Source organism: Xiphias gladius, chromosome 9 (assembly GCF_016859285.1).
Source record: "Xiphias gladius isolate SHS-SW01 ecotype Sanya breed wild chromosome 9, ASM1685928v1, whole genome shotgun sequence".
NCBI lineage: Eukaryota > Metazoa > Chordata > Actinopteri > Istiophoriformes > Xiphiidae > Xiphias > Xiphias gladius.
In genome coordinates, this window is record NC_053408.1 from 12,806,519 (window position 1) to 12,820,712 (window position 14,194).

Consider the following 14,194-nt stretch of genomic DNA (forward strand, 5'->3'; position numbering starts at 1 on the left):
AGCAGTCCTACTCATTGTTTTGCAAGATCACTCACATTGGCCTAATACAACAGCAAAATATATAGCAAAATAGTAAATGTCTCACCTTATGTATAGACATATTGTCAAAACCTGCTACAGTTTATACATAATGCTCCAATACATTTAGTGGTCCTGGCATAAACTCTTGACAGGTTTACCATGAATCAACACAAGATAAAGGTCATGTGCATGTTGACACTGACATGTCTTTATATGATCAACATGCATCATCTGTACTTTTACACTTATTCTAACTCCCAGCTTGTAAACCACCATAAGAGCTGAACAAACTAATGATTTGCATTTGGACTATATACACAGTAAAATGTGCCTGTTCAAAGCCTTCAATTTCAGAGTCCTTCTGAGATAGCTCAGCATCAATATTTCCAATTTCACCTGGTCGGCCCAAACTTGTGCAAACCTGGTCGTTAGTAGAAGAAATAGCAACGTAGCTTTCGTAACCGGCCTGTGAATATATTGACTCAATACTCACCATGCTTTATGAGAGTAAGGAGGACGACAGAGACGAGGACTTTACACCACATGGCAGGGCTTGTCTTGAGAGCAACGTCTTATCATCAGGCCCTTTTGCTGTCTTATATAGTGCTATGAGATGACAGTGGGTGGGATTGTCCTGCCAGATGGAAAACAAGAAATATTGTCCCTGGGCCTCACAGGAGTGAAAGGAAGCCCTTGATATGTGTATGTCCTCCTAAGTAAGCGAGCCCTAGAGGACTGACAGAGCGGGAAGGAAAGGGAGAAAAGGAGTTAGATGTTTAGGGACACACAACTGGGGAAACTGGTTACTTAAAATTCAAAAGGGCCTCTAGCCAAGGTTTTGGGGGCTACTTTACATTGGTGCAGTGTTGCCATGAACAAACAGAGAGGGTAATCCCACTGAGCTTATGTGGGCAAACACTGAGGCGAGACTACAACTCTTCTCTATCTGGGGAAAAGTTAGTGTGGTGTTGCATTTAGGAGAAAAAAAAGGTTATGGAGAATGGTTCTTTTTTTTCTCTCTGTACAGGCCCTCTGTCTTTTTAGTCCGCTCCTGCTATGATCCATCCCTCCGTTAGTTAATTGTTAGCCAGATCCAGAGCTTGACATTTGAAGGAAAAGGTGTTGTCTGTTTCACCCCCCTCTGAATATTCATTAACTTGATTAGCTGTTTAAATTGTTTGACTTTGCACTAATTGATCTTAACACACATCAGTCATTGAACATGGGTTAATTTCTTATGTGGAAGTCACAAAGGGTCTCTGTGTCACTGGGCTGAATTGTTATCTCTGACAGTTTTCCTTTCTCATGTTCCTTCTTGGTTTTACTTTGCTTTAGGTGGTTACGGAAGTGAGACTGGAGAGTGATTAAAAGAGTTGATTAATGTGTTCCACTTCCTTGTTTGTGTTTGGTACGCTGTGTTCAGACACGTCACTTTGTGATTGAATAATTGGTTTCTCAACTATCCATTTCCGACACCCTTCTTCCTTTCATCAGCGCCATTTCAGGAGGGTGTGAGAGGAGGAGGGACATGAGAGTTCTATGGAAGGGCAAAGCAGGTGATCCAAGGATTGAAATACCTCAGTAATTGTGCTGATTTTTTCATATTGTTGATGCTGACATCACAAGTATGAAAGTAACCCGTATCCGTCTCTCAGAAAACAAGAAGTATCAGAATACTAGGGTGGGACAGCAATAAGAGTACATCACTCATCTTGGTTTGAATGGACCTACAACAACTTATAATCACCTGATTTATTCCTGTTAGCTCAGCTAACCCAGTGGCACAACATTTTAACCAAGCATCTGTTAAACTTTGTTTCAAAACAGACAGAATAGAATGATCACTCTAAAAGGTCACGTTTATTAGTCTCTCAAAAAGCAATTTCAGAAACATTCGATTTTAGGCTTGCAGTGGTGAATTTATTATTATTATTATGATTCATGAGCTTTCACTTTAGATATGGATGAACTCCTGAAAGAATGCGAAACGTTTGAGGACACCTACTAAAAATGGCTGATATATTTTACGCATTACAATTAAATCTTAACGAAATTGTTTGATCTATTAGGAACTACTCTTATTTGCTGCTGCCAAGAGATTAGATGAGAGGATTTGTACCACTCTCATATCTGTCCACTAAATATGATGCTGATGCCTGCAACTGGTTAGCTCAGTTTAGCACAAAGACTGGAAACGGTGGGAAACAGTTAGCCTGACTCTGGCCAAATTAAACCCCGCCTAAAATACAAAAAGTACAGTACGAGAGACAATCTATAAAAGAGGGGATACCAAACCAGCTGTGCATCGTCTCAATGAGGTCAAAATAAATTTACACTTGTCACTATAATTCTGTAGATCAAATACCACCCTTACACACATTCTGGACTCGTAAGACTGTATACCAAGGAATGTAAAGGCTGGCTACTCTAACTATTGGCTGGTTAATAGTTATGTAGGACTGAAAAGGAAACCATTGATTCCACTTTTTTATAAAGTCAAACAAAGTATTTTGTGGAGTCAACGAAAGGCATGCTGTACACTACTATTGGGAAAGATTTTATCATGTAGTGGTAAAAAATTAGGTAGGCTACCACTGGACAGACATGCGGAACATACAGTTGAATCTCTGAGAAAAAACAGGTTTAGTAGGGAGTGGTTTCTGTGCTTATGACATAAAAGTCTGTGAAGTGATGAGGAGTTTGGTCATTGTCAGAAAGAATCTAAGATTGTGTTTACTGGATACCAGAAGATAGTGACAGTACAGAATGGCAGCTGGGACTCTACTGATACTTCTGATGTGTTCAGTTCTCACTGGGCAAGGTGAGCTTTTGGTCACCTATGGTCATTTTTTAAAATGTAGTTAATGGTGGTGTTGTACTGAATTGTATTATGTTGAAATGTCTGTCTAATGTTTTTTGTGTTGTACAGAGCTATAAAATAATAATTTTACAATTGTGGTAATTATGTTAATTCTTGTAAACCACTGAGAGGGTTGTTGTCAAGTGGTTATCTAGAACCTGTTTCATGGGCTTCAGCTGTCATAAAGAGGTTTGGGATGCCTGTTTGGTATGATGACCTGCGTCTTTCATGATTCAAAACACATTAGATAAGATTGATTTTATTGATGATTTCCATAAATGTTTTGTAATAGTAGTACTGTAGGAGTAGTTAATAGTTTGAGGTTACACTATTAAAAAAATAAATAGCAACATATATCCATCATTATCACAATTACTGTATAAAGTAATGGTGCTTTTAAAATGCTTTAACGTGTTTTTGGTTTTACCCTATTTAATTCACATCTTCCATCATTCATTTGCAAGATTTTTTACATAAAAAAAATGGGGACAACCCACATTTGCCACCCTTTTCTTACTTTTAGAAATTAATACATTGTTTTCTCTGATTTATTAAATTTGAAAACACGTTCCACTAGTAACTTTGAGATAGCATTTAGCTCCAGTCTTCAACAATTAAGACAAATCAATTTTGTCTAATCTTGTCCGGCAGTATGAGAAAGAGGAAGGAAAAACAAGCAGTCATTTAACAAAGGGAACCTCCCTGGGCAATAAGATTATAATCTTTGGATTTATTATAAGGACCTGTTTCCTCATCACCGAAAGTCCTATTGAGGGTCACCATCTGTGTTCACCAACTTTATATGGTAAACTTGGAATATTAGGAAGACGTAGGGACGACTGAAAATGAAAAAAAGCTTAAATTAGGCACTCAACACATCTAAATGTCAGAAAAATATGACTGAAATGAATCTTGCAATATAAAACTTTACTGTGACAATTAAAACACTCAGTTAACATTTGCAGGTAACTGCTGTATCCATTTCCTTCAAGGGGGATATAGCTCTATCTTTCATCTTCAATTTCTAAAATTCAGGAAATTTGTATTATTTCAACAAAATACTCACAATACTGTATGTACACCTCATCCCACAATCCAAAAAGAGTTAGAGGAAGCAGCTGTAACTCTAGTGCCACACTAGTGCCTATAGTTACACATATCTACTACATTATTAGTACTCTTATCTATGGCAAGATTTTCCTGATCTAACAATTACACACACACACATACATTGAGGAATATAGATTTAAGTCACTTTTTCATCTCTCTCCTACAGGGTCAAAGGCTCAGGGTAAGTGCAGTCATACTTCATATGTTCCATACAGCCATGTAAATGCCCTTGATGATGTACATACTAAGGTGATGATATGTAACTACTGTATGAATGCAATAATGAACTTGAACAACTATGAACCAACACAGATACAAAGAAGAAACATATTCCGCTCCATGCATGACTCAGCCTAACTTTACTGCATATGCGCTGACATGGAGTTCTCTAATCTCTGTCAGACTGTGGAGTGGCACCCCTGAACACAAGGATAGTGGGTGGTGAGAGTGCCAAAGCTGGGTTATGGCCCTGGCAGGTCAGCTTGAACTTCAGTTTTTATGGTCACATCTGTGGAGGGACCCTCATCAGCGATCAGTGGGTACTCACAGCAGCCCACTGCATCATAACGTAAGACAAACTCATACTCATTCACCACAAATCACAAAACCCTAAAAATCCCTCATTCTTGTTTCATTTCTTGGGCTTACATTTCTCTCTTGCAAACATCAGAGCCTTCACAGTTTCAAAACATTTTTACTCAAAAAGACACCATACAGAAACTATACTTTCTGAACCAAAATCGGATCTCTCTTTAAAAAAAAAAAAAAAAAAAAAACCCACATAGATGTAAACCTGCATGTACCAGACAGTAAATGGACCAGAGCCTAGAAAAAGTGTACAACAGAGCACCTATATCTGATGAGCGTAGAATGTCAAACAGCATACAGTTTAAATTGGCTAAGTAGTTTTTGCATAATTTTGCAGTCAAATAATCAACGCAAGAGACATGAAAAAAAAAAAAAACCTCCCTAGGGGAGGTAATAAATGAACTATTGGATAAATTCAGATCTTCTTTAAATGATTTAATAGACAAAAGATGGGCGCAGGGTGGGTTATCCTGCAAGCTAACCCACCCTGCAATAGACTGTATTCTGCCTACACTGACCAATTTAATGATCCTTTTTTTTTTTAAATCCAGGCAATCAGTTAGTCCATGGACTCTGCACTTTGGAAGAGAAACTCAAAGTGGCCCTAATGTTCATGAGGTGAACCGCACTGTGTCCCAAATCATCGTCCATCCTGACTACAACAACACTTATTTGAACAATGACATTGCCCTAATGAAGCTCAGAAGCCCTGTTGCGTTTACTGACTACATCAGACCTGTGTGCCTAGCAAGTAGCGCCAGCCAGTTTTACAACTCCACCCCCTGCTGGGCCACTGGCTGGGGCAGACTTGGAAAGGATGGTGAGTATCCTTTAAGGTTGTACAATTGGATGCAGAGTAAGCATTCAGACTACATTTTTGTCAGGCAGTTTTTCTTCACAGTTAATTCTCCATCCAGACCTGTTCTTCTCCATCAAATTTTTCGGCATGTCAAGTATATGGTGCACAGTCACATTAGCACATTAATATTCACTGATGGTGCAGGAGCTCCTGGATAGATAAGAAAACAAGGCTAAGAGTCTGGACTGACCAACCATCAGACAGACTGACCATGACATCCATAGAGCTATACCATAAGGGTGGCTAAAAATCCTCAACCAGCAAAAGATACTTGTCATCATGTGTTTATAAGACATAAATCTATTGATAAATAATACTTTGGGATTACTGAAACTGGAAGATGATGGACTGATTTCATACTCTCTCTCCTACAGAACCCATGGAGGCTTTTGAGACACTTCAGGAGGTTCAGATTCCTGTTATTGGACACAAGCAGTGCAGCTGCAGTTACAACACACAAACAATTGCGAACATATCGGACAACATGATTTGTGCTGGGCAAGAGAACAAAGGAGCATGTCAGGTTAAAATAATGACCCATTGTTGCAATATATGAAGTAGCAGGACTGACTAATTCTGTTGTTTACTTTTATCACTTGACACTTCACACAAACATTAGAAAACATTAGAAAACACTCCTATCAACCAGGAGATCCACTAAAATAGTGACAAGGAAACAACGGTCGATAAATACCAGATGGGAAAGCAGTCAGATAACATACCTGGTATTAATGTACTATCATTTATCTACTGCTCAGGTATGTCAGCTAGGCTGATGATTATTGAAAAATAATTATTCAGTAACAGTAATAATAGATGATGATTTTGAACTCATAAGACTTGTTGTAACTATCCCTTACATATCCAGCACTACCTTGATATCTTTAGAGGCGGTAGGGGTAATCACTGCATTGGGGTCATCAGGTGGGCACCCCCCTTTACTGGTGTTTCACTGATGAGCCCATGACACTTAAAGGTTGATGGTCACCTTACAGCCTGGATCGGGTCCTTTCTCTTCAGCCAGAGCCAGTTGCTACTACACTCAGCAGCCTCTGCAGAGCCCACCCTTCAACTCCCATCTCTTTCAGGATCCCGATGGGGGATTTGGCCACAAAATCTCTGCATCTACTAAATCTCACCTCTACTGGTAGCAGTCATGCTCTCCAGTCCCATTGCCCTGCTTCAGTTGCTATGTTTGCATATTTCAACATTCTCCCAAGGTACAATTAGCTCCACAATGCATGGGGACCTCTGTGAGGTAGACAACAAAACCAGGTCTGGTCTGTGATTTTTTGTCATGATCTCTGGCTGAAAGATGAGCTTCTGGTCTAGATCCGCCTGCATCTTCCAGTCACAGGCTGTGTCCAGCAGGCTTGATTCCCTCCTTGTAGTTGGAAGCTTTAGAGGTTTTCCAGCTGGTACGAAGGCAATGGCGTTAGAGAAGCCAGTTGTTTGGGGAGATAGGGTTTTGGCAAAAGTTCTCCTTTGCTCCAGGATACCTGCCAGTTGCCGGAGAACCTGATTGTGTCTCCAGGTATAGCGGCCTTGGGAAAGCCTTGTATTGCAGCCGGTAAGGATGTGCATTAGAGGTGCCAGCTCTTTGCAGAGCAGATATGACTGATCTACTCCAATCCAATGGTTCAAGTTGGGAAGCACATTATAGGTGGCTCAGATGATGAAGCTAATTCTGCCTCTTTCCATCTCCCATAGATCCTTCCAGCTTAGTTTGTGGTGCTCCAGGTTTTCCATGTCGTCCATTGGCCCTGTTTGGCCTTTGAGACTGCCCTTGCACTTTGACTCCTCTTGCTGGCAGACCTCTGCAACTACTAGCTTTTGCCGCTGGGCTAATGTTGCTTTGTGCCAAGTCGGACGACATGTCACGAGACCAAAACCACCTTTACTATGCTGCACCTAACCTACAATGTCTCCGTGCCTGAGAGCAGATTTTGCTTGCTCGCTCGCTCTGCAGCCTCAGACTGGGTCCACTTTCTCCCAGGTGTTTTTTTCTTCCCTGCTTTTTTTATACCAAACCTTTCTACTGTAGATCAGATCACTCATTCTCTCGAACTTCTTTTCTTCTTCTGATCCATCCAGAACTTTTCTCAGGTCTGTATCAACTGTTTTCCACTAATGTTTTTCGCTGGACTTTCACTTTTGGTTCGTTGCCATGCATTTTCTTTTTCTCCGTGGCAGTCTGTGCCTGGATGAGTTCCAGATCAGATGTTGTGCTTGAATGGAATTGGAATTTATGCTCAGCAGACTCTCGGTTGTGTCCTGCCTTTGTGTTTGATTTCACTGACTCAACCTTTCTCTCAAGAGATACTGCTACATATTCGGAGCAGGTGGTTTTGAAGTAAAACCAAAAGCTTGAGAAAAATGCCACCAGGCCTCTGTTCTTCTTTGGAGTATCTTTACCCTTAAACTCCTCTATACTCATGCACAAAGTTAAAGTACTTAAATACTTAATACTTAAAATACCAATTTCAGCACCATGATGTAACAATAGAGCATCACGAGACTAAAATTTATATATTTTTACTATTGAAATGTTATTGTCATTGACAATGTGCTAGGCTAGGCTACTCCAGTCTTATTCTGTTCAAGTTAACAGGAGTGTCAATTAACTGTTGTGTTTCACCTTTTTAAGGGGGACTCCGGTGGACCTTTACAATGTAAACAAGGCTCAGTGTGGATTCTGGCCGGCGTTACCAGTTTTGGAGTACCTTGTGCCCTGGCTGGTTACCCTGAGGTCTACGCCCGAGTTTCTCAGTTCCAGACTTGGATCAAAGATCAAGTGGCAGGGGATAATGTTAGCTTTGTGACATTCACCCCCAGTGGCAACGACCAAGACAACAGCTTTGTGTGTCGCACAGAATCTGGAAATACAACCACAGCAGCTCCACCTCCAAACTCCACAGCATCAACTTTTGCAGCTGAGCTTGCATTTGTTGTCATCTTAGTAACATTGTTCCTGCAGCACATTTTAGCTCAATAGTTTTGCAAAACAACTTCTGAAATTCCACTTCTTATTGTGTTTGTCTTTTAAATCATTTTACAAAGTTTCAGATTCTACTTGCATATATGTTCAAACTGGATGTTTTTTGCACTCAATTCTTTCCTATTGGCCTATTTTGATGTAACACAAACTTCGTTTAACACATATACTCATATTCAGATCTGCCTTTCATGTTATTGCATTTATCTCTTAGTTGCACCACAATTCACTTAATGTTAAAACTAATATTAAAAGAAGATGTGTTTTGCTCTATCGGTCACAGTGGGTTGAAATAAAACACTTTTGAATCAGATTGAAACAAAAGAAAAGTAGGATTGAGCATACCTGCGCCAAAGCCAAAATGTTGAAAAATGCCATATTTTGCAAGGAAAGTAATAAAAAATTCCTGGATCCGCCCCTCTAACCAGATCCACACTTTCCCTCCACCAAGTTTGGTAAAAAATAGTTCACTACTTTTTGCATAATACTGCTGACAAATAAACAAACAAACCAACAAGCAGACATGGGTGAAAACATAACCTCCTTGGCGGAGGTAATAAGTGGATTTAGTCGGAATTGGTACTGCTATTAGTATTACTGATAAGTAACAATGACTGAAATATTCAATGAAATAATCAGATCCTTGATATAAAAATTCTCAATTACAGCAAAAAGTCCTGTGTTCTAAATTTTACTTATTTAGAGAGCATTTAAACAGCAGCACAACATGCTTACGCGCTTACTGTGGAGCTTGGTCCAATTCTTAGTGTGAAATTGTTGATAAGTCAACAAGTAATCAGCTTTTTAATGTTGAAGTCAGTCCATACGGAGCTAAGTCTGGCTATTTGAAGGTGTTGCATAGTTCAATCTGCAATAATACACTATAATGGGGAGGGGCTTGGTCTGCTTCTAGCAGCGGTATGGCTTTAGTTCTAGTTCTCTCACTCATGTTCCGAGGTAGGCTTGTGTAGCCTTAGAGGACTAAGCCTGGCGACCTTTGTAACATACAGGGGATAATGTATGTTATAATTTGTGCCTATATAAATACAATTGAATATATATACTGTCTGTGTATATATATCATATTGTTTGTCGTTATATTTTAGGCTACATTGTTTCCAGCTTCTCGGTAATAATCTTGTGCAGTTACTCAAAAAGGAACTAATGCAAAGCTCAAAAAATAAGTAAGTTAAAAATAAAGAAGTAAAGCAACATATTAGGGTAAATGCTTTATTCCATGGTAACAGTATAAATTGTTGATGTAATCAGACCAAGGAAAGATTAGTACAAGTTGTGTAAAAACAGTGTGATAATCTTCACCTGAAAAAAGGTGTTTAAAAATAAAAGGTAAGGGAATGGAAGCAGAACATTTCTTTCAGAATCTCCTAGCTACAGCAACAACCCCAAAGAAAAGTTTTTTTTCCATCTTATGCAGTAAAAGTGTTATTCTTCAGTAGTAGAGACAGTTTAAGAGGCAGTGACTAAGAAGACGTGGCCTTTTCTGTGGTAACATAATAATGGTGGGAAGAAGGTTGAACGGGAAACGTTGAGTGTCCATGCTTAATAAGCGTGGTCAGCCACAAACAGTGACTGTCCACCGGCAGCGCTGGATCCCGAGGAAACATATTTACCCACGCAGGCCTTGCTATTAGCCTGTAAAAGGAAAAAAAGGACAGTATTATTGAATGCACAATACATCACTGATGTTTGATGCTGAAAATCCACACAGTTCTCTAAACAAAAAAGTCTACTGCAGCATTTCTGTAACACATTCCTATATAATGACATGACACATATAATGATACATTTTTATATTAACATTTTTATTTATATCACACGTACCAGAGCTCTCTTAATGAACTCCTCCTGGCATGCCTTTCCATGCTCCTTCTTGCCAGCCCAGGCCTTGAGGGCAGAGGCCTGCAGGGCACGGCCGTATGAGAAGGTTAGGGCCCATGGCCTGTGCAGGGGGCACTGGTTCATGGCGTTCAGGTTGATAGAGGCTTCCTCCTCACTCTGGCCACCAGACAGGAAGGTAATGCCTGTACAGGAAGATGATGAGTTAAGCAACACACTTCTCTAGACATTTCAGTGAATGTCATGAAGACTAATCAATGAAGACTTCAATGTTTTAGGAAAAGTTTGCAGATGTAAGCATGTCAACAGGAGAATATTTTGCGCATCCAGATCACCAGGGACTGCAGGGGGCACAGTGCGGCGCAGGGCGGTAACAGTTGCCATGGCAATCTCCTGGTTGCTGTACTTGTGTGAGCAGGAGTGTCCGGCGGTAACCATGTTGGGTTTGAGCAGGGTGCCCTCCAGGTAGACATGGTGGTCGGACAAGGCCTTGTAGACAGCAGCAAGGACCTTCTCAGTAATGTACTGGCAGCGCTTCAGGTCATGGTCACCATCGGGGAGAATCTCGGGCTCAACGATGGGGACAATGCCGTGCTGGGGAAGGCAGGGACGACAGTCAAAACGACCATGTTAACAAATACAGAAAGCTGTGAAAAGCTGGGTCCAGATTTTAGGGGGTTTTATTAAATTAGGTGGTCATTTTTAAAAGCTACAACAGAGACTTTATAAATGTAAATGTTATTATCCTCTCCAGTCTCTTCTACTCCAGAAAATTTTGATCAGAGTTTGAAAGAGCTACTTTCATCCCTCAACTTAAGTAGAAATGGGTAACGCTGATGATTTCTTTATTGATAAAAAGAGGCCTAATGGAATTCCATAGTGAATTGCCATTTATTATCTAGAATATAGCAGTTGCAGTATATTGCAGATTATAAGCATCACAGAGAGAGAGAGATTAATTCTTTCAACAGTGCAGAACATTTATAATATTTGGTCCACCCAAAATCCCATGTAGGAAGTAAGTGACCTAGTAACATTAAATGCATCTCCTGCTGAGCAAAATCTGGCACTGATGCTGCTTTTATCACGATACAGTAAGCACATGTAATTGAAGCTGACATAGCTTCTGGGACCACCTACAAATCCTTTGATGTGATTTAGTAGGTATTTGAATGGACATTTCTGTGTTGTAAATATAAGCTGAAGCAAACATAATTGCAAAACACAGACTGTTGAAAGGGCATCTTTTTCTATCGATAACTTACAGACATAGATCCCGTCCTTGCTATGAAGCCTGTAAAATTATGAGGAAAATTGGTGAAGAACCCACACTGATTTCTGCATCTATCAGTTGGGTCTTACCATCTGGCAGATGCTGGCATAGCGAGCCAGGACATTGGCATTCTCCATGATGGCCAGTTTTGAGGGAGTGGTTGGGGTGATCTTCAGCACAGAGCGCCACTTGGCAAAATCAGCACCATCCTTCTTGTACTGGGCACAGCGCTCATACAGTCCATCAAGACCTGTGGAAGAGGGAGACGACACACTGGATGAGTTACACAGAGATACTACAAGATATTGATGCATTTTTCATCTTAGTCTAAGTCTGTTCTTTGCTCACCCTGGGTGGTTGTCTCGCCATTGGTTCCGGCCAGGGGGACAACACCTTTGTCGACCTTGATGCCCACCACTATGCCTCTTTCTTTGAGGTACTGCGGGAAGACCTTGCCACTATCAGTCTTCTGGTACATGGTCTCATGGAAGAGGATAACGCCTCCAATGCAAGGGTTGATGCGGTCATCAGCGGTGAAGAGGAGCTGGCGGTACAGCCTCCTGTTCTCCTCAGTGTTCTCAGCATTGATGCTCTGGAATCGCTTAGCCACACTGCCTGGAGGTTGTGGTGACAGATGAAAACTTGGTCTAGTTGTGAATTGCACTGGCGTGTTTGGGTGTGCATTTGCAGATGTTTGCAGACAATTTCCAGTTTAGTTCTTAGAAATTTATATTTAAGCCAACCAGTGACGACCTAGCCTTAACTCTGATTATTATTTATTTATTATATCAGTTATTGTTTTCACAGTTTTGGAATAACTTCATCATCACGTATGTCCATGCCAACTCTGTTATTTCCGTAATAGCGGAATAGAGCCTCCTTTTCAGATAAAGGTTGGCTACCCTAAATTACTTATTGGTGCTTTTTAAACTGTAAATAGTAAATTAATTTTCCTGAATTTCGTTACCAGTGGACTCGTCTGCAGCGAGGATTCCCTTGCCGGGAGCGACAATCCTATGAGCAATATCACTGAGCTCCTTCTTCTGCTCCGGAGTGAGGAAGGGGTATGCGTGAGGCATCCTGACTCTGAAGAGGGGCAGAAGACAGACCAAGGATGAGATAATAAGAAAACATTTGGTAGAGCTAAATGGAAGACACGGGGTTAAAATTACATAGAGATTGAAAGTTCAACAAATTTCAAGCTGCATAGATGTTGGTTCCACTTTAGAATGCGTGAGAAACTGCTTGATGAAAGAAAGACAGAACACCTCTATAGGATGACTGTGAAGGAAGAGGTGTAACAAACCATGACTATATGGCTTGACATTTTCCTGTCCATCTGTCTCCTCTTGTTTAACAAATCAAATCAGCTGGTGCCACGACCATGTGGCTGCAGCTGTTGCAGCTATAATGGCTGTAGTAACATGAGGCACTTTATATGCTGGGGTTACACACTATTCTCCAGGCACAATATGCAACAGCACAAGGGATCCAGTGTCAGAGAGCCCTCCACCCTCCTCTGCCCCACCCTTGGCGTATCTTACCACCCTTGAAAAATCATGACTAGCATGTGAATGACCTATTCCATTTTCTTGCCTCTTATCCCTGACCTTTCTCTTCCCCTTCACTGCCCCTTCCCTCCTCATTCCTCTTCCCTGCTCTTCTGTCACACACCTCCTCTACAAACCCCCACCCTCTTTCCCCTTTCTGTGCCTGCACTATCAATAGGCCGGACTAAATATACACAGTGTGCTTCTGCAAAGCAATGAAAGCACTATGGCTCAGCAACAAGGCCTTATGTAAAAGAGATTTGTGAGATTTGTGATTTGTGATTTGAGTACTTGACTTCACTGTTCAGAAGTCAAGTACTCTACAGGAAGATTAGTAACTAGACAACATGGACAAATTTGACAAATTTTCAAATAAAAACACAGTCAAACAAGTCACTACTGACCACAATGCAGTGGAAACTTTGCATCGCATAGAGGAAGGCATAGTATTACAGTCATGTCAATGAGAGTGTTATATAACAATACTATTTGTGAAAATATTAAATACTGTCAGAGAATTGTCAGTGTGTGGACTACCATTCAAGTGAAGCAAATCATCAGTGAATAGCGAGTGTATTACTGAAAATTTGAGATGTTTCAGTCTGTTTTAGTGTATCAGAGATAAGTAAGAGGACATGAGTCTGTAGAGTAAATCTGGCATTCACATACCCTAGCTGTCACAGTAACCACAAACTTGTTTGAGCAAAGGAATAGGTGAAACATCACATCTCTGGCATGTGTGAAGTGTTAAGGACCTAATGCCTTATAACAACTAAATATTCAACAGGTAGCACAAAAAGCAGATTAAAGCAATGCATTTATCTCTTAGTTGTTATTTCTGTTCTTTTACCTTTGAGTTTAGGAGGAGAGCTGAGAGAAGAGAGAGGGAGGGAGAAGATCCGGCCTTCGTCTGCGACACCCCCCAGCCCGCTGGCCCTTGTATTTATCCTCCCATTGTGACCCCTCACATTTCAGTTGCCCAGCTATAAAAAGAACAGGACGCAACCAGAGATGGCTCGTGACATTCAGAGAGACTGGGGCTGGAGTAACATGGTGGTTATCAGCCACTGAAAGGGCAAAG

General features: G+C 40.7%; 2 protein-coding genes across 2 annotated transcripts; one reads left to right on the top strand and one right to left on the bottom strand.

Moving 5' to 3' along the window:
* Positions 1 to 2,787: 2,787 nt before the first annotated feature.
* On the top strand, positions 2,788 to 8,558 carry zgc:123217 (uncharacterized protein LOC641414 homolog). Its single transcript, XM_040135674.1, has 6 exons — positions 2,788 to 2,842; positions 4,158 to 4,172; positions 4,394 to 4,559; positions 5,131 to 5,399; positions 5,813 to 5,961; positions 8,086 to 8,558. Exons 1-6 carry the CDS (start codon positions 2,788 to 2,790, stop codon positions 8,431 to 8,433), a joined length of 1,002 nt encoding a protein of 333 aa, XP_039991608.1. The 3' UTR covers positions 8,434 to 8,558.
* Positions 8,559 to 9,649: 1,091 nt separating this feature from the next.
* aldoab (aldolase a, fructose-bisphosphate, b) lies at positions 9,650 to 14,069 on the bottom strand. The gene is made up of 7 exons (XM_040136299.1): positions 13,964 to 14,069; positions 12,531 to 12,649; positions 11,912 to 12,178; positions 11,653 to 11,813; positions 10,626 to 10,884; positions 10,276 to 10,475; positions 9,650 to 10,086 (listed from the first exon to the last, which is right to left on the bottom strand). Exons 2-7 carry the CDS (start codon positions 12,640 to 12,642, stop codon positions 9,994 to 9,996), a joined length of 1,092 nt encoding a protein of 363 aa, XP_039992233.1. The 5' UTR covers positions 12,643 to 12,649; positions 13,964 to 14,069; the 3' UTR covers positions 9,650 to 9,993.
* Positions 14,070 to 14,194: the final 125 nt, after the last annotated feature.